This window comes from Achroia grisella, unplaced genomic scaffold (genome assembly GCF_030625045.1).
Source record: "Achroia grisella isolate CSIRO2021 unplaced genomic scaffold, CSIRO_AGI_Agris_v1 utg109, whole genome shotgun sequence".
Taxonomy (NCBI): Eukaryota; Metazoa; Arthropoda; class Insecta; order Lepidoptera; family Pyralidae; genus Achroia; species Achroia grisella.
The window spans coordinates 21,967-39,240 of NW_026712573.1; the positions used below are offsets into that span (position 1 = coordinate 21,967).

The window sequence follows — 17,274 nt, forward strand, 5'->3', positions numbered from 1 at the left end:
GTAGAAAACCTAAGGCTGCTGATATACAGTCGGTTATTCGTCAGGTCGACGGACTGCAATTAACTGTCTTTAAGGTCTTTTTTAGATTCAATGTTTGTTGAGTCTTGTATTTTTTTTTAATTGGAATTTATTTAATAATATTTCTAGCTCTAAAATTGTTTATAGTGTACTGCATATAAGAAATTCATACATTATGACAACAACAATTTTATTGACAATTTGACAAGAAGATTGTTATTCCCTTATCTTTTATCTTTATTTCCTAATACAACAAGTGAAAAAACACTTCAATAGTACGAATAGATATGGGGCTAATGTATTCTATTTATTTACACGATAATTTGACCATAATTGAAATATATTTTGAATGTTAGGTAAAATATTTTTGGACTTCTTAAACAACAGTGTATGTATGTCTTTGGGTCAAATTTCAAACCTCGTCAATATTTTTCAGTAAAGAATGTATATTTAAGAACATCCTTTTTATTGTCTTCCTTCTCGTAGTATAAGATATGGCACACGTTCCAGGAAATACAGTAGAAACTTGTATAATTTGTATACGAAATTATTTGTACGCAATCTGTGAAATGTCACAGACAAATATGCAAAAAATCCTGGATTCTATATCTTATTATAGTCTGCTCTAGTTGTTACTTTTGGGCGGAATAAGCATTGTACAGAACGATCATTGCATCATTGGTTTAAACACTGTGGATGGTATAATCTGGGTTCGGGTTTAGATTTTACGGTTAAAAAGTAATGTAGAGCGTGTATAAAATAGGAATGTAAAATTGGTGTCTGGTGCCTGACTTGGTTGGGAACTGAAGCTTTATTATGTACATAGAATATTGGCCACATATTGGCCCAAAAGTAGGACACATACTGAAACTCCGTGCGAGTGTTTTTAAATCTAAATTAGAATCGGATATACAGTAGATCGGAAAGCTTTATTTAATTAGTCTATGGACAGCCTTAAATTGGAGCCATATTATTTTTTATTGTCTATTGACACAATAGTTTACTACTTAATTTCGATGGCAATAAAGGAAATAAATTCACCTGTGTAATATACAACGTATATGTAACGCGGTGTTCTAAAATTTAGAACATTGTAGGCATGTTGTAAAAAGACAAGATACCGTGTTTTTGTGTAAAGTATCTTAGTAAGGGTAATATAGTTGTAGATTAGTGCGTCTTGTACATATCAATACGTTTTTGTAACGACGGCGTACCGCGGTTTTTGTAAACAATTGTATCTCTCTGTATTTGCCGCATTTAATTTAATTTTAATATTTTTAATGGCCTCTTCGAATAAGATTCATTTAAGTACAGTATAGATATTATTTGTGTTTTCGTTTAGTAATGGCAGGTTACGGACATTTGTGTAATGTGCAATCAAAATTCAATGTTTAGAAGATATTTTAAGATCTGATTATATTGAGAGTTTTATCACAACAATTTTTGGAGCATTGCCGATCTTATATAGTGATTGACTAGCGAACATTGTCGGGCGGTAGTGGAAACAATTGAGATGTACAAACTACTATCTTAATTAGTAACGCTTGATGTTTTGAATTGGTCAGAAATAGTGATCTATATATACGTGAATAAAAACTTTGTACCCATTTTTACGAAAATTGACGCGCATACGGAAGATTATCAAATTTCGCACACTTATACTTTACATGAGGAAAAAGTGCAGAATCCAAATATTTTCTTCAAATTATGCATAAAAATACATTAATAAAAAAAAATTACCCACTACAATGCATTTGACATAGACAAGAGTCTATATGCATGTCAAGTCTAGTCTGTGGTCGAATTAAGAATAGATTAATATTATTTGTCTATAGTTTTACTGAATGTTAAATTAATTATGGTCGAATTTCGACGACTAGTAAGTAATACATAAACGTATAACTAGACCTATTTACATTTTGTCTAAAAATCTAAAAATGGGTTTCTATTTGCTTCTTGCAAAAGGATGTACAATTAAAATTTGTATAAATTGAATATATAATTGTTGTATAACACAATGTAACAACAGTCAATTATAAATTGTAAATATATATATATTTTAATATATTAACGAAACTATCGTGCTGTTTACTTATCTATTCCAATTACTATATTAGATCGACAGTGCTTAGTGACTTCGGAATTTGTTAATTGTCTAGTCTGTGATAGGGTTCGTCTATTTCTATCTGGTTATTGTCCTAAATAGTATAAATTGGTAAACAAATATTGTCATGTCCTTTGATATATATACTATATTATATATCTATGTATATACGAGTATATCCCTGATTTAAAATGAATTATTTTATAATCATATGACAATTAGGCAAATTGGTTATTTTTAACTTGCGTATGTAAGATTTAGCATTACATGAGTTTTCAAGTGTTAATTTTATTCCATTTACCTGAATATTACACTTAAAAAATGTGTGACAGGAGGCTGTTATTGATAAATCATGTCACACCAATTCAATAGTTTTAATTTTAAAACTGAAATCGAATTAACAAATGAGTGAGTGATAAATTATGAAACGTAAACATGAAATAATAAATCGAACATGTGAACTATTCATTACCTATAATTGTTAATTTGCCATTTTATTTAGATTAAATATCAAGTAAAAAGAACGGTTTTGACCGGTTACCCGTGTATTATGAATTACTGTAGTACACCTAAGGATAAAAGGAAATCTTGTAATAAATACCAAGAAATTGTTTTAATTGTATGTCTTCCACACAGAAATGAAATAGTAGTATTGTCACACCTTAAAAACACGCTTCTGTTTGCTTTTTTCAGTAAAGTATTAAGGGAGAAGTTTGTAGTTCAGGAGATAATTTGTAATATTTCTTGTACCCAGAAACTGAAGTATTTGTGAACAATGTACCATAGTCACCTCGGGCATAACTTATAGTATTATAGTAAATGTATATCCTACATCATGTTCCTTTAAATATAGCCCGGATAGACATAGAATCCCTTATAATTTGTGTTTTGTTCTGTACACAGTATTATAGTTTAGAAAAATAATTCCCATTTATTATTTTAAGGCACCATTGCGAATACAAAATATTTGGTATTGCTGTGTTAAACTCCATTTTGAAAGTGTAGCGTATACAAGGCAGTATGTTTTGTTATAGTTCAGACCATTTTGTTGCTAATTGTAAATCGGGATGTCGAATTTTTTATTTGTTTATGTTGGATTTTGACAAGTTGTTTGCCATTTACTTACATGTAAATAAATATATAGTTATATAATTTTTATATTAAATGAAAATATACATGCTATAATCAGTTTTTGTATTATTTTACCCATAGTTTTGTCCTTTCAGTCATAGTTTACTACTTGGCTGGATTAAAGTGAGATTACTTTATAGATGTTTTTATACTTACATAGGTATGTGAGTATAAAATAAAGGTGCCCCACCAGCGCACACACCCTTCCAACTAGAACATGTAGAATATTTTGTATAAATCTAAAAATCCATTACACATATATATGTATAGAAATACAATTCTTGTGCTTCGGCAAAAGGACGATTGTACGCAGTTACTTTTTTTTAAAAGTATAGGTAGCTAGCTACCTAATAATTTTTATTAATAGAATTTAGAATAGACGATAAACGCACACTTTTTCGCACACTTATGATTTATATAGAGGAATGCAGAATGCTAATATTTTTTTTTAATTATGCATTAAATCAATAAAAAAACATTACGCAGCACCATATATTTGACACACACACAGAAGTATCGTCTTTGACAATACTTCTTTAAACCTTAATAAAGTGCAAAGCCACTAGTTTAATTAGTTGTATTAGACCTATTTATCAAAGAATAATACCGAACGGATTATTATCGCCAACTAGGTCATTTCCCTCGGGACGGAACCAGTATCTTTTTACCCATCGGGTAACAATTCGTAAATCCGCAATCATGTGTTTTATTTTGGTCCGCCCTCGGGACCACTCCCGCTATCGTATGAGATATGATTTCGATACTCCCACGAGAGATGTGGATATGTCTACCCGATATTACGCGTAGTAAGTAATATGATAAAGCCAAAAAAGATTTGATTTTATGTTTGTAATGAATCGACCACTTCTAATCCTATTACATTATTTTGTTACGCTACGACCCGCGTCAAAAAGTGAGTTTATGTGCATTGTTAGTAGATTTAATTTTTCGTTTAATCAAATTCGGAATGAAATATTTTTATTTTTTTAATAAAAAGTTATAAAGTTCCCGCCATTTTAATAAAAACTCGCCTTTTGTAAAATGTACAGAGTACGTTATAAATATCCACAACAAACGTTATAGATAAATTTGACAAAAGAGAATATTTACTACAGATATATATGGAAACAATTTGTTATTTATTTCTTTTTTAATTAATTCTAAACATACAATTCATAAAGGTGTACCTATATGAACATTATTTAAATCTAGAGCTGTTTCTAACTCAAAATGAAAACCCTCTATAATGAAATTACTAACTTTGTTCAGTCCTGTTTTCAAGTCATACTTTATTTAATCCCAGAAATAATCACATCAATGTCATGCGTCCATTTCTAGTAAACAAATCATACTGAGATAAATATTACATTATTTGTTCGTAACCTTCGATTTACGAACTCGTAATTTGTTCGGGTCTTTTATTTAATATTGAAAATAAACTTTCTGTTGTATCTCCGGACACCAATCTATCTTGTTACGGACACGAATTCTCCGAAAATTCAAATCGACTCGCAAGGGTTACATACCTATATGTAGGTACTGAGATAGAGCCCTATTCGGCAGTCGGTGGTTTACGAGATCAAATCTTGCGTATTCAACCGCGTCGGTCGTTTCGGCGTGGAGCAATTCCAGGTTACGACTACAGCTCCCACTAGATGCCTTCTGCGATGCTTGAACATGAGTGCACGATGTGATTGAAATCGTTAAGGTTATGAGTGAATTGCACTACGTTTGCTGTGAATACTCCCACGAGAGATGTGGGTATGTCTACCCGATATTACGCGTAGTAAGTAATATGATAAATCCAAAAGATTTGATTTTATGTTTGTAATGAATAAAGACTAAAAAATACTTGATCGTTTTTAAAAGAAATCTAATTTATGTAAAGCTACATTCATAGTGAGTTACTTGCGCTTAATTTTTAGAAGATCGACATCTTAAAAGTAGAATCTTTTTTAAAATAGATTGTATTGACACCAAATTAAAAGCAAAGATTTGAATTTGTTAAATCCAGGACAATTCAGTTTAAAAACAGGATATAGTAATAGAGATGCAATAGTCAAAATAATATGTAGTGAAAATAGCTGAAATGAAACTGAAGCACTTAAAAATTTTTTTTTAATAAAAGTTTTCTATAAAATGATATATACCTATTCGTTTTTATACGAATATTTAAAAACCTAGGACACTGCTTAATATTGTTCAGGACGTCCCAGAACACTACAAAAATTAGGTCATGTCCTGGAAAAACAGGACATCTGACAACTCTATTTTAAAATAAATTGGTCAGAACAAACACGGTCGAACTTATTAACTTCACTATTATGAAATTGGGAAGGTTGTAGTACCTACCTACGCTAAACATTTCCCCCGTCTGTGCACGGATTATCTAAGTCAGAGATTATCTAACTTGTTTATATGAATGCGAATTATTCAGTATAAATTCTTTAATCGTTCTCGTCATTCGACAAAGGCGAATCTTCACAATCAAGGTACACACGACACTGGCCTTCAAAGGCATCATACCCTTTAATTTGAAACCATTGTGTATGCCAGCGACGTCTTTCATCTTTCCTCAACTCTTGTCTTAACAAACTTGCGAACGTAATTAAACTTTTCTTTTTAAACTGTATTTATGAGGTTCTGGTTAACTTTAAAATCATCTTAAAAGAAATTTAGAATATACTTAAATTAAAGCATTTCTTAAATTATGATTTAAATTTTAAACTTAGTTACCTACGTAATAAGTGTTGTAATTTTTCATATACATAATAAGTTAATTTTATTTAAATGGAAAGATAACTTTCGGTGATTTATTTGCAGAATTTTCAAAAAGTGCAGGAACTAACTTGTTATTACAAGAAGAGAACTCTAATCAACAAATATATATATATATTTTAAATTTGTATTTACAATTACAACAATAACTTCAGAAGCGCACTACTGAAATGTTATGTATTTTTATATAATAATATGTATATATTCCGTGCTTATCTAAGTGTGTGTGTCCGTGTTTTTGAGAAAATTCAAATTTGGTAATATTAGTTTAACTGTAGATATATGGAAATGGTATATGGAAGGTCCTTCTAATTTATACTTGTAACATAGGTAACGTCTGTATGGGCATATATACACATATACAATTTTCTTCGAACGTCAAAAAAAAAATATCGTCAAATTCAATATTACATTATATTAAATAATATTTTTCATTTGGCACCGTGTTCAAAAATGACATAAAAGTCGCATTTTATTTCTTATCTTAAAAAATTACCTAGCCAATTTAATCCATCGCGTCCAATAAAAACGAATGACTTAACGTAAAGATCTTAAGATTGATAATAAATCAATTTCGCTTCTCATCTTTTCAAATACATTTTTTTATTAACGACCTCAGAGGTCTCGCCTATTGACGTGTAATAGGCATTCCCTGTCATTATACTATCAAGGCTTCTTTCACACTTACTTCTTTAGTACGTCAAAGTTTTTTTGTAAATGTCATATTTACTTATTTAAATAAAAAATATATACCTAATAATAAAAAAAAAATGTGTAACATTCATAACATACATGGGGACAATTACGACGGTTACTACAACTATAAAGTTAATCTAGAAAGTACGCTGACGACATTCAGGTTTTTTTTTCGAAATTACATTCAAATTAGAAGCATAGAATAATAATATTTATGGTGTATATTGCAATGCCTGGTAATTTAATTTTAGTCTGAATCCCATTAGATATGCATTAATGCGACATATATATTCGTAAAAAAATTATCTAAATTTCCTACTCTATTTTTTTTTCTGTACGCCGTGGGTTTAGATTTCACACTAAGATGCCCAATAACCTTTTTCAAAAATTAAAATCTTACTAATATTATAAATATTAAGACTTTGTTGCTCAAATGATTCAATGACATTCCTTTTATTCTATTCTCCTTTGTATTCTAAACATGATTAGGTACAAAATTAGAAACAAGACAAACAAGTCGGAAAAAAAGTATTTATATAAAACCTTAGAAAAGGCCTACGTTTTCTAAGGTTTTATATAAATACTTTTCATCTACAGATATCCTATATCTGTTTATTATTTTATTGCTGAACCTCGTAGACGATTTCCGTTGCGTGAACATTTGTTCCCACCTAAAAACGTTAAACAGTGTCAACTCTATTACGTGATAAAATGAAGACATTCATTCAAGAAACAGGAGAAAACAAATATCTGATAATCCTTAAAGCAAGACGAACTTGCAGACAGAGTGGTAATGTACGTTATAAACGCAGAGATGTGTCTACATTAAGATACGTTCCCATTGAGTTGATGGGACGCGTAATTTGTAACTGTGACGGCGAGTTATTAATGTTCTTATACCAATAGGGTTGCCAAATCAAAAAAATATGAATAAATAAACCTAGACCACAAACATAGCGCCTACTAGTCTGCTAGTCCGAAACATGGCAGAGTTTGTATAACTATGGGTACTAATCAGCTAATAGTAAAATCAGAGCGGAAGCTAGTAGTAGTAGATCATATAGTCAGGTTGACTTCAACGGTGTTCCCCCTTTAAACCATCGTGACAAATGGCCTGACCTGGCCTCATATTCATCATATCATTCTTTACTGGTGCCCCGCCAGCGTAAACTGTTAGTGCAGCCGGGTGAAAAGATTTTTTTTATTGATGATAATCATTCCATTATCATTTATTATTTTCCATTATCATTATTAAAAAAATGTTCTTGTGGTAACCCTATATTTGAGTGAAGTGAGTGGTTTGTTGCGGGCTAAGTTCCTTAATGGGTGATAAGGAAGGCCTATATTTCAATTTTAGTTCAAATTCTAAAAACGAGGAATCCTTTTTATTTATTAGATATGCTTTTTATATATGTAATCTTGTAGTTTAGCAAACCGCTTTACATCCGATGGTCGCAGATACGATTCCTCGCATGGTGCAAACATTTGCATTCATGAGTATGATTGTTTGTATCGGTTTGGCCGTTTTCTATGATTATTAGGTATGTATTTACGAAAAAATGTCTAAATATTTATATCAGTTGTCTAATACCCTGAACATAAGCTCTACTTAGCTTGGAGCTAGATGGCCCAGTGTCTAGAGTTATTATTATATTATTTTAGTTTGAACTAGTTGGTCCTACTTACTTTTGTTAATACAAGGAATACTTAATTATTTAATATGTTTACTTATATATTTTAAGTTACCTTTTTATAATAATTAAAAACAAAACTCTTTAATTTTGTACATTTAATATCTAATTTTATCATAAATTGTAATTAATCTTAGCAGGCATTAGTCAAATCCCTCCTGTTAATGTAGAAGAAGTTCATAATGTGAAAATGAGATAACAACGGAAATTAGGTACTGCTATTGGTAAGTACTTGGATAAACTGTTTGCCGTGATTCTTTGATTTTATTCAAGATTACACCCACGCCTCTGTACGATCTGATAGCGTTCTTTTTCACTCCACAAACGCCCAAGATTTACGACCAGCCCTTATAATAAAACCGCCCATACCAACTCCAGTAAGTACTGCCTAAAATATTTCGCCAAATATTCACGGATGCTTTATTATTAAACTTTTATTCACAAGCCCATACTAATATAATAAATGCAAAAATGTCTGTCTTTTCTTCATTTTAATGATTGAACATCGATTTAATTATTAGCCGGAAATGGTAATATCACATCCCTAAAATAAATATGGAAGTGGGTAAAATAAGTGAACGTTTAGTAGTTTTACTACACCGACAAAAAAACGGCGAAGATCGTTGGATCGAATCTACGCAGACCAAAAAACTTAGTCAATATATATTTCTAAGAACGGGTTTCTGACTGGTAATGAAAATATCGATAATAATCAAAACTAACCATAGTGACAGCGGTAGAATTCCTGCCATGTTGTATTCAAATTTCGAATATACTCGGCCAAATATGGTCATGTAAAATTATGAAGATAAAAATTACCATAGACATCTCATTATCATATGATACCCGCGATATATCTAATCCGAAGAACTAGGGTGTCGTGCCTTATTCTGAAGCTTCACTACCTTATTTCCACTTCATCTCCACTACTTAATTTCCACCGAAATAGCTTACACAGCTGCTTGACGCTTAAAATAGGAGAGACTGAGAACGTATCCAAGCAAACGACTTTTTATAAAGTCTGTAATCCATTACCAAGAATGTAGAATTGTATATTTTTATCTGTTTCAAATGGTATTACACAAACTAGTATTACATAATTAGGTTTGTGTAAGATAGAGACGAAGTATTTTGTTAACTATATTGAATTCTCTTGCTATCCCGGTATCTGGTCCTGATTATTATCCTTGTTCTATTTTTTGTCAGTAGAAAAAAATGACAGTGTAATTTATAGATACTGAATCGACCCGTCCATTCGGGATAAAATTTTCAATAAAATATGGGAAATAGGTTCCTTTATTTAAGTAGAGATGATATAAAATGGTTGAACGTAGACGAGGGTTAAAAATATAGCAGGAATATTATTAGGTTTTTATTAAAAAAAATATCTTATTAAACAGTTTTTCTGCGATATTCTTATTTTAAAATAGATCTGTTAATTTTTGTTTGTATTTTTCTTAGGTTTTTAAACCTCGACGAAAATTGAGAGTTGTTTTAAATTAAACATATCTCTCTGTTATAAAATATTAGAGCTCCCAAAAGGACAGACCAATTTTCATGAATTTTAAAAGCTGATGAGATCTAATTGGTTCTTAGCTATAATTTATAAAATACATTCATGTTTTCGAAGACTATTAATTAATTTTCTATTTGACGAAGATATCACCAACTTATCAAGTATTCTTAATTTTTTTAAAATAATATTATAAAGGTATTAATTTTTTTAAAGAAGTTGTACTTGTACAAAAGATATATTGAAATTCTATGTAAAATTAAATGCTTCTGAGTTATACACACTGAAAAATAATATCAATTAAAGTACTTAATTTCCTCTTGATTTTGATTTTTAAATAAGAGTACTTTTAGTAATAACACAATTGTGGTTATATTCACAAAATTTTGAATAATAAATATTAGATTGACAATTTTATTCGCTCGTCTTGTTTGACCGCCATTGTTTTTCAGTAAATGCGAATCAATGTTTTGGTGTTTATTACTAAAGTTTGGTAAATACTTTTTAAAACTTTTTTCAGTCCACCCTTTACGACCAACCCTGTGTAACTTTAAATCGCAACGTAAATTTAAGTCCTTTTGTTACTTTTGTTTGCACATTAAACAAGTAATGATACTGCGGAACTCCATATCGAAAATCGTAGTAAAAGCGACAATCCAATTGTTTTGTTTTGTTAACGTAGATTGATTGTGGCACGGTGATGAATGTATGTATTAGACGTGCCGGATTACATTCGCACTGGGTTTATTTCCGGAAAACATTGATTCAATATTGCATATAGTATATGTTACTCTGTAAAATGAGAGAATCAGTGTCCGTATAAATATTATTGGCTGTATGCTTTGTATACCTGTGCATTTATTAAAAGAATATTGTAAATGTGCTATCTATTATCACTACTTGATACTTACTATGGTCACTCCTTTATACCTACTCTGTGCTGTACTAATTTTAAATTGTTCTGATTCTAACTTGTGGTAAACAAGCATACGGACCATCGGATGGTAAACGATTACGAGTAGCCTGTGGACACCTGAGCTACCAGGCGTATAAGGTGCACGTTGTTGACCCTTAAGAAATCTTAATAAACCCTTCTTGAAAAACCCCATGTTGTAGACTTGCGGAAGACCTCAGCAATTAGTTCATTTTACGATCTAAGTGTACTAACTCTAAATGGCTAAACGGATTATAATTAAAGTTGTGAATTTGCCTATATTTATTTTAAAAATTATATCAGACGTAGTGGCGGGCAACAGTTAGTAAACTTTTATGAGAGATTTATAAATAAATAAACTTGCGTAAAATAATATTGCTTCATAAAACCCTAATAAAAATGTGTTACTTTTACGTCATACTTAAGTATAATCAATCTTATACTTAATTATGTTTTTCTTACTTTGTTTTAGTTGGTTTACTTGTTATTTATTTTATTGATGAATGATGGCTTGGCCATGTCTAGGTAATATTGGTATTGGGTGGTATCGTATATTTATCGTATTATTGAATCCGATATAGGCATCGAAAATATCTGATTAATAACTTGTTGTTTTAAGGTTTTTTTATACACAACGTATTTTGATATTATTTAGGTTATATAACATCACAGTTATTGAGACTTGATATGAAGTTTATATACACAATAGATGATACACGACTACACAGCAAAATCATCCCCTATTTCACCTTATTATTTTTTGAGACAAAATAAGCCAAAATGCCCATCCTCGTCATATCGAATTTAATTAAAGGCGCGAAAGTGTGTCTGACAGACAGGCAGACATGCTTTCGCAGTTATGACATTAGTATGAAGACATTACAATAATATGAATTTATAGTAATTTTTTTTACAGCCACATATTATATTTATTAGACACAGCCATATATTTTTTCTTTATTGCTTATATGAATGTGTATGCAACAATGCAATGGTAGTCAATAAATACTTTCCTTTCATACTTAAAAATATTTTTTTTTGTTAATTCCAAAAAAGTGTCATAATTAAGAAATAAAACAATTTTTTTATTAAAAGATATTATTGTATTTCTAAAAGCTTAAACACTATAATTCAGTAGTATTTATAATACCCAAAATAATTGCAGAATTATAAAAAGTACCTAAATAATATCAATCTCTCTCTTGAGAATTCTACTCTATAGCTATGTATTTTCTTTTTATTTGATCATTTTCATGATTAATTTTATATCTAAGTTGAATAATCAATCATAATTATTTGCTCATTACATCTTAACTAATTGAAGTGAAAATACTTTTTTTTTCTTCATTTATTTTCTTTTGGACAATTCACACAGCGCCATTTAGTTCCAAGCTAAGCAGAGGCTGGTATAGGTATTAAACAAATAATATAAATACATAGATATATTTTTCGTAAATTATACTCATGTATATAAATGTTTACACCGTGCGAGGAATCGAATCCGCGACCGGTATGCTAAATCACATTACCACTACCAATTATTTGTATTATATTGCAATTAATTACAAAACATTTTTTCAAAAAGTGGAGGACTGTACAGATTTTTTATAGAAATGCTATATAATCCTAGCAACACTAAAAAATACTCTTCGAAAAGTGGAACAATATGTAGGATTTTTATACAATCATAGCAACAGTAAAGTTAGGACAGTACGTTTTACGAGAAGCAATATAATATAATGAAAATCTCAAGGCACAACATAAAACAGATGCTTAGGCAATTTAGAAAATATCGTTCCATAAATTGGCCCGATTGAGGATTGAGTCGAATTTATAAGCAAGCAATGTTTACCACTGCGCCTAAATCGTAAATTCAATTTAGGTAGACAATTTTATGACGTTCCTGTTATTATTTTTATTTCTATTATTAAGCAATGATTAAAAATACATGTACTTTATTGTAGATTTAACCATAACACAGAGTAAAGTATAATCACAGAATATTAGTGCAAGAAAACAGAGTAGCGCTGTATATTTTTTTAATTATTACATTTACTTATTAATGACATCTTGAACGTAAATATATATAGTAAAAGCGTAACCATGTCCTGTCTGCAGGTATATGAAATATTTTCTTACAGGAAAAATAAATTCTTATTTCTTTACTTATGTTACAGATTTGGAAAATAGTATTTTTTTGTTTATTCGTATGTGCATGTGTGTTTACATATGTAAATACGAACAGACAAAAGAGGCTTGGCATGACAAATAAGTTAAATGCTTATCAGACAGTAACCGTCAACCATGAACAGTATTATTTTGGAATTTCTCTTATTTTGGAATTTCACATTCTAATCTTATTTTATCTTATAATGTTTAGAGTAAAACATTATTTTCAAAGCAAAGCTGCTTTTGGCAGCTGAAACAAATGATATTGTGGTACCCATGCAGACGGTATTTTACAAAGTCTACTGCGTAAATATATTGATTCAAACAACCTTTCGTTCTAAGAAAACTATTGTTGTTCCGAATATAATACGTTCAAATTAACACACATTCATAGCAAGAACGAAGTAATATATAAGACATTTCATGAAACTAAAACAGGTACCTACAAGTATCTATCAGTATAAAAACAGGTAATGCTAAAAATATCACAGCGTTCAAGCAGCGTTTTGCAACACGAAATAAAAAGGCGGCTGCAATCTATTGACACCGGTTGTGGCCATATTTGGCGCAGGACCGTGCCACTCCAGTCTGTATTTATCTAGAACCCTAGTTGCTAATGAACCTAACATTTTGCCGACTACCCCCGTCGCAGGGCAAGCTTCTCCAAATGGGAATGAAGCTAAGGGATGGGCTTTAGAAGCCCTTAAAGGTTCCCATCCTTCGCTGCACCAGCGTTCTGGTATGAACGCCTTCGCTCTACCCCATTGTTTGTCAGATTTGCTTGTGACGCCGTGCGCTAATACTATATCCACCTGCGAAAATAATATTGCTGTTGAAGTAATTGATAATATTAATAATAATAATTTTCTATAAATGACAAGAGTATACCTATAAATTACAAGAGATACTATCGTAGTATCTTGCAGAGACTGTTCATTAGCTACTAAATTTAGACCTTTCACAATATTCATTTAGTAATTCCTTTTAATTTTTGGAAACATTGCCAATAACACTTTTATAGTATATTATTATATATTATTGAAGACATTTCATAGATTCCATCAGCAATTTTTTTTTCGTATATTATATTTGTTGTATAGCAAGATCCTCAATATTTTTTCCTTTACAATGTAATTTATTGCACATCAACATCGCTTCATCCTCTACGGGCTCATCACTTCAAAACTTCTTTCCATTTCGGTTACCACTTCTTTAAGTTAGCCCTAATATATATTTTTTAATTTATGTTATAAATTCTACAAGAAGTCTTACCCCAGCAGGTATTTCATAGCCAGCGACGGATAAACTATCGCTACTCCGTCTTACTACTCCACCAGTAGCTGGATGTAGCCTCAAAGCTTCTCTAGTGCAGGCAGCAACGTATGGCAGCTCTGGAGATCCGGCCCCAGCATCTTTGGATGCTGCTGACCACGCCACTTCATCGTGAGCGCGCTGTTGTTGTGCAGCGTGGAGGGACAGTTGGTAGAACATACTGATAGCTGTGTGAACGAGCTGAAAATGGAAATCAGATCATAATTTATTTATTTAACTTCACATAAATAAAATATACATATGGCGGACTTATCAACTTGTAGCTTTGTTTACTAGTCAAACATAAGTGGTGTAGAGAAAGATTGATGGCGGTGCATTACTTAATGATCTGACAATGAAATTGTAAGTACAGCCTCTTTGTAGGAAAAAATTGAGGATTAACAAAGAGATATATAGAGATATTCAAAGTGAACTATTATAACTACATAATGCAGTTGTATGTATATTGGTGTATCAACTTTAGAAATCACGTGACGATTATATGCTTCACAAGAAGATGCTTTCTATTAAAAATATTCAATATAGAAGAGATGCAAAACTAGAAGTCTAAAAGATACTTTAGAAACCATCTGAACTATATCCTTTGTAGTTGTTTCTTGTGCTATACATATTTTTTCCAGTGAATCTATGGTATTATCTTTTAAAAAAAATACCTGTCCTGCTTCACTTGGGTATATACTATAAGATGCAGTCTGATACTTTAAAAGTTACATCAATTTTGCACAAAGTATGTATTATCTATTCATATCTTTTAAACAATGTTGGTTATGGTACGGAAACTTAATCAATACTTGAAAATAAATTGTTTAGAATACTTACGGGACCGATGCCAGCGAGCAACATATCGGAGGCTATTGGTAGTATTCGCATATCTAATGGACGAAGTTTGTTCAATAGAACTTGTTCCGGTTTCAAGACTCCGGAATTTAAGTTCTTCAGAGCTTGTGTAAGGAAATGTTCCGTTAGGCTGTAAATACAATGAATAATGAATAACATTAAGCAACTTAGTTTCTTTTATGTTGTTTAAAAGTAATTATTTTACATATTTTCATATTATAAGCCTTACTTTGAAACCACACAAAATTTATTTGCGGCCAGAGTTACATTCTATAGCAAACTAGTGGTGTAACAGAAATATTTTCATATCACGACTATTATACCAGATGGGGTAGTCAGTGGTCACTATTTACATTAATTGTGATGATGATTAATATTATGTTCTTTTTTTTAATTACATTTGAAACCATTGTGATAGTTTGCGATAGAATGTAGAAAGGGTAGGTCCTATAGTATATGGATCCTGGAAGCTAAAGCTATGTAGATAAAACGGAGCTGTGTGAGCAATCTGTGACTGTCATAGTATCTAAGGACACTTACCTAATTTGCCTGTCAAAAGCCTTCAAAGCATTGTTGAAAGTTTCTGAATCAGTCTTAAGGGTTTTCTCACTCCGAACTAGGTAACTATTGTCCGCAATTTCTCTGGATGTTCTAACAAGACGTTCAGCAGGAGTGAGTTCTTGGAGGCTACGTTTTGATAGAGAACAGACGCTTGGAGAATCATCATCCATTGAGATTTTGTCGGAGGATCTAAATAGAATAACATATATCCATAAAGTCGAAACATCTACCACTTTATAATAAGATAGTTGGTCAGATTTTTCTGATGCAATTACTTAAACACACACACTAAACACTATACTAAAAAGACTTAAATGTAGGATTTAAAATACTCTATTACCTATTTTCAGTAGTTGGTACATGTGTCTCTCCGTCCAAACACCCTAGTCTCATGCCAAACATCATCATTCCGATAGTCTCTAGCGCCCATCTATATATTTCGGTCTCCAATTCATCATTTAGCGAGTTTTCTGCGTGGCGAAGTGCACCCAATCTAAAATATACAATAATTACTTAAGCTTCGGCTTCTACATATATAGTATAGTAGTATTCCGTGGCACATTGGTATGCTGTGATTATTAGTTGATGAAGCGGAAACGAAAAAATGAAGTGAAACCGCATCAAGAATTGGCCAAAATTATGACCGATTAGGTACATAATATTACTTGATAACCATCTTGTTAGGTATAACACTAAAATTTATGTTTAAAGTACGTTTTCATTTAATACCGGAAGTGAAATTTGAATACAAAACAAAACAAATTTTTCGAAACGCCAATATTGATTTACCATAGTACGGACAGCACAGTCGTAAAATGTAATTTACTAGAAAAATGTAAGATACTTGACTTTATTGAGAGATAATTGTGTTAGTAGAGATAAATGTGTTAGTTAGATTGAATATAATTCCAAACATATCTATAATTTTTTGAGTTGGGTGACAACTAAAAAAATATTTTAGTTGTCACCCACACCGTGCTAACGCGAGTAGTTTAGTGATGTATAGGATGACAGTATTTCAATAAATTATCATTTAGAATGTGGAGTTCGACGACCGTTTCTTTTCGACATGTGTGTTGTACAAATATGATGGTCATGAATTGAACAGATTTTGTTTATTTAGATTTAGAAGCCGATTTTAATGACTTATTTAATTTTGGACAATTCTGTTACAATAGGTAGGTTTAATTTTTTTTTGTTAAAACAATATTATGTTATGTCCGTTAACTCTATGGATCAGGTTATCTGGAGATCTCAAAATACATTTTTTTAACTTAGCGTGCTACTCTATACTACTTATTTATAAAATCATTTGTACTAACTGACCATAATTTTTTTTCGGGTTACTCTAAGGCCGCAGCTTGCCTTTACAGCTTCACCTGAACAATAGGAGGCGAGTGCAGATGGCACTGCAAACTCGCCGAAGGAGCGGCTGAAGGCCAACTCCCGCCTGACGGATACGACTTTAGGCTGAGGGCACCGCTAAGAGTTCGAACCTCGGGTCGGACTG

At 31.2% G+C, this 17,274-nt stretch overlaps 1 protein-coding gene across 1 annotated transcript in view; it reads right to left on the bottom strand.

The window, feature by feature from the left end:
- Window positions 1-13,162: 13,162 nt before the first annotated feature.
- Window positions 13,163-17,274, bottom strand: part of LOC131844941 (probable cytochrome P450 49a1) — a 32,002-nt gene continuing 27,890 nt past the window's right edge. Inside the window, exons 6-10 of the mRNA XM_059193938.1 lie at window positions 16,105-16,257; window positions 15,744-15,953; window positions 15,186-15,333; window positions 14,307-14,546; window positions 13,163-13,846 (exon numbers count right to left, since the gene is read on the bottom strand). Of these exons, the coding sequence (XP_059049921.1) occupies window positions 13,529-13,846; window positions 14,307-14,546; window positions 15,186-15,333; window positions 15,744-15,953; window positions 16,105-16,257 (1,069 nt within the window). The 3' untranslated portion in view covers window positions 13,163-13,528. The remainder of the gene's footprint in view (window positions 13,847-14,306; window positions 14,547-15,185; window positions 15,334-15,743; window positions 15,954-16,104; window positions 16,258-17,274) is intronic.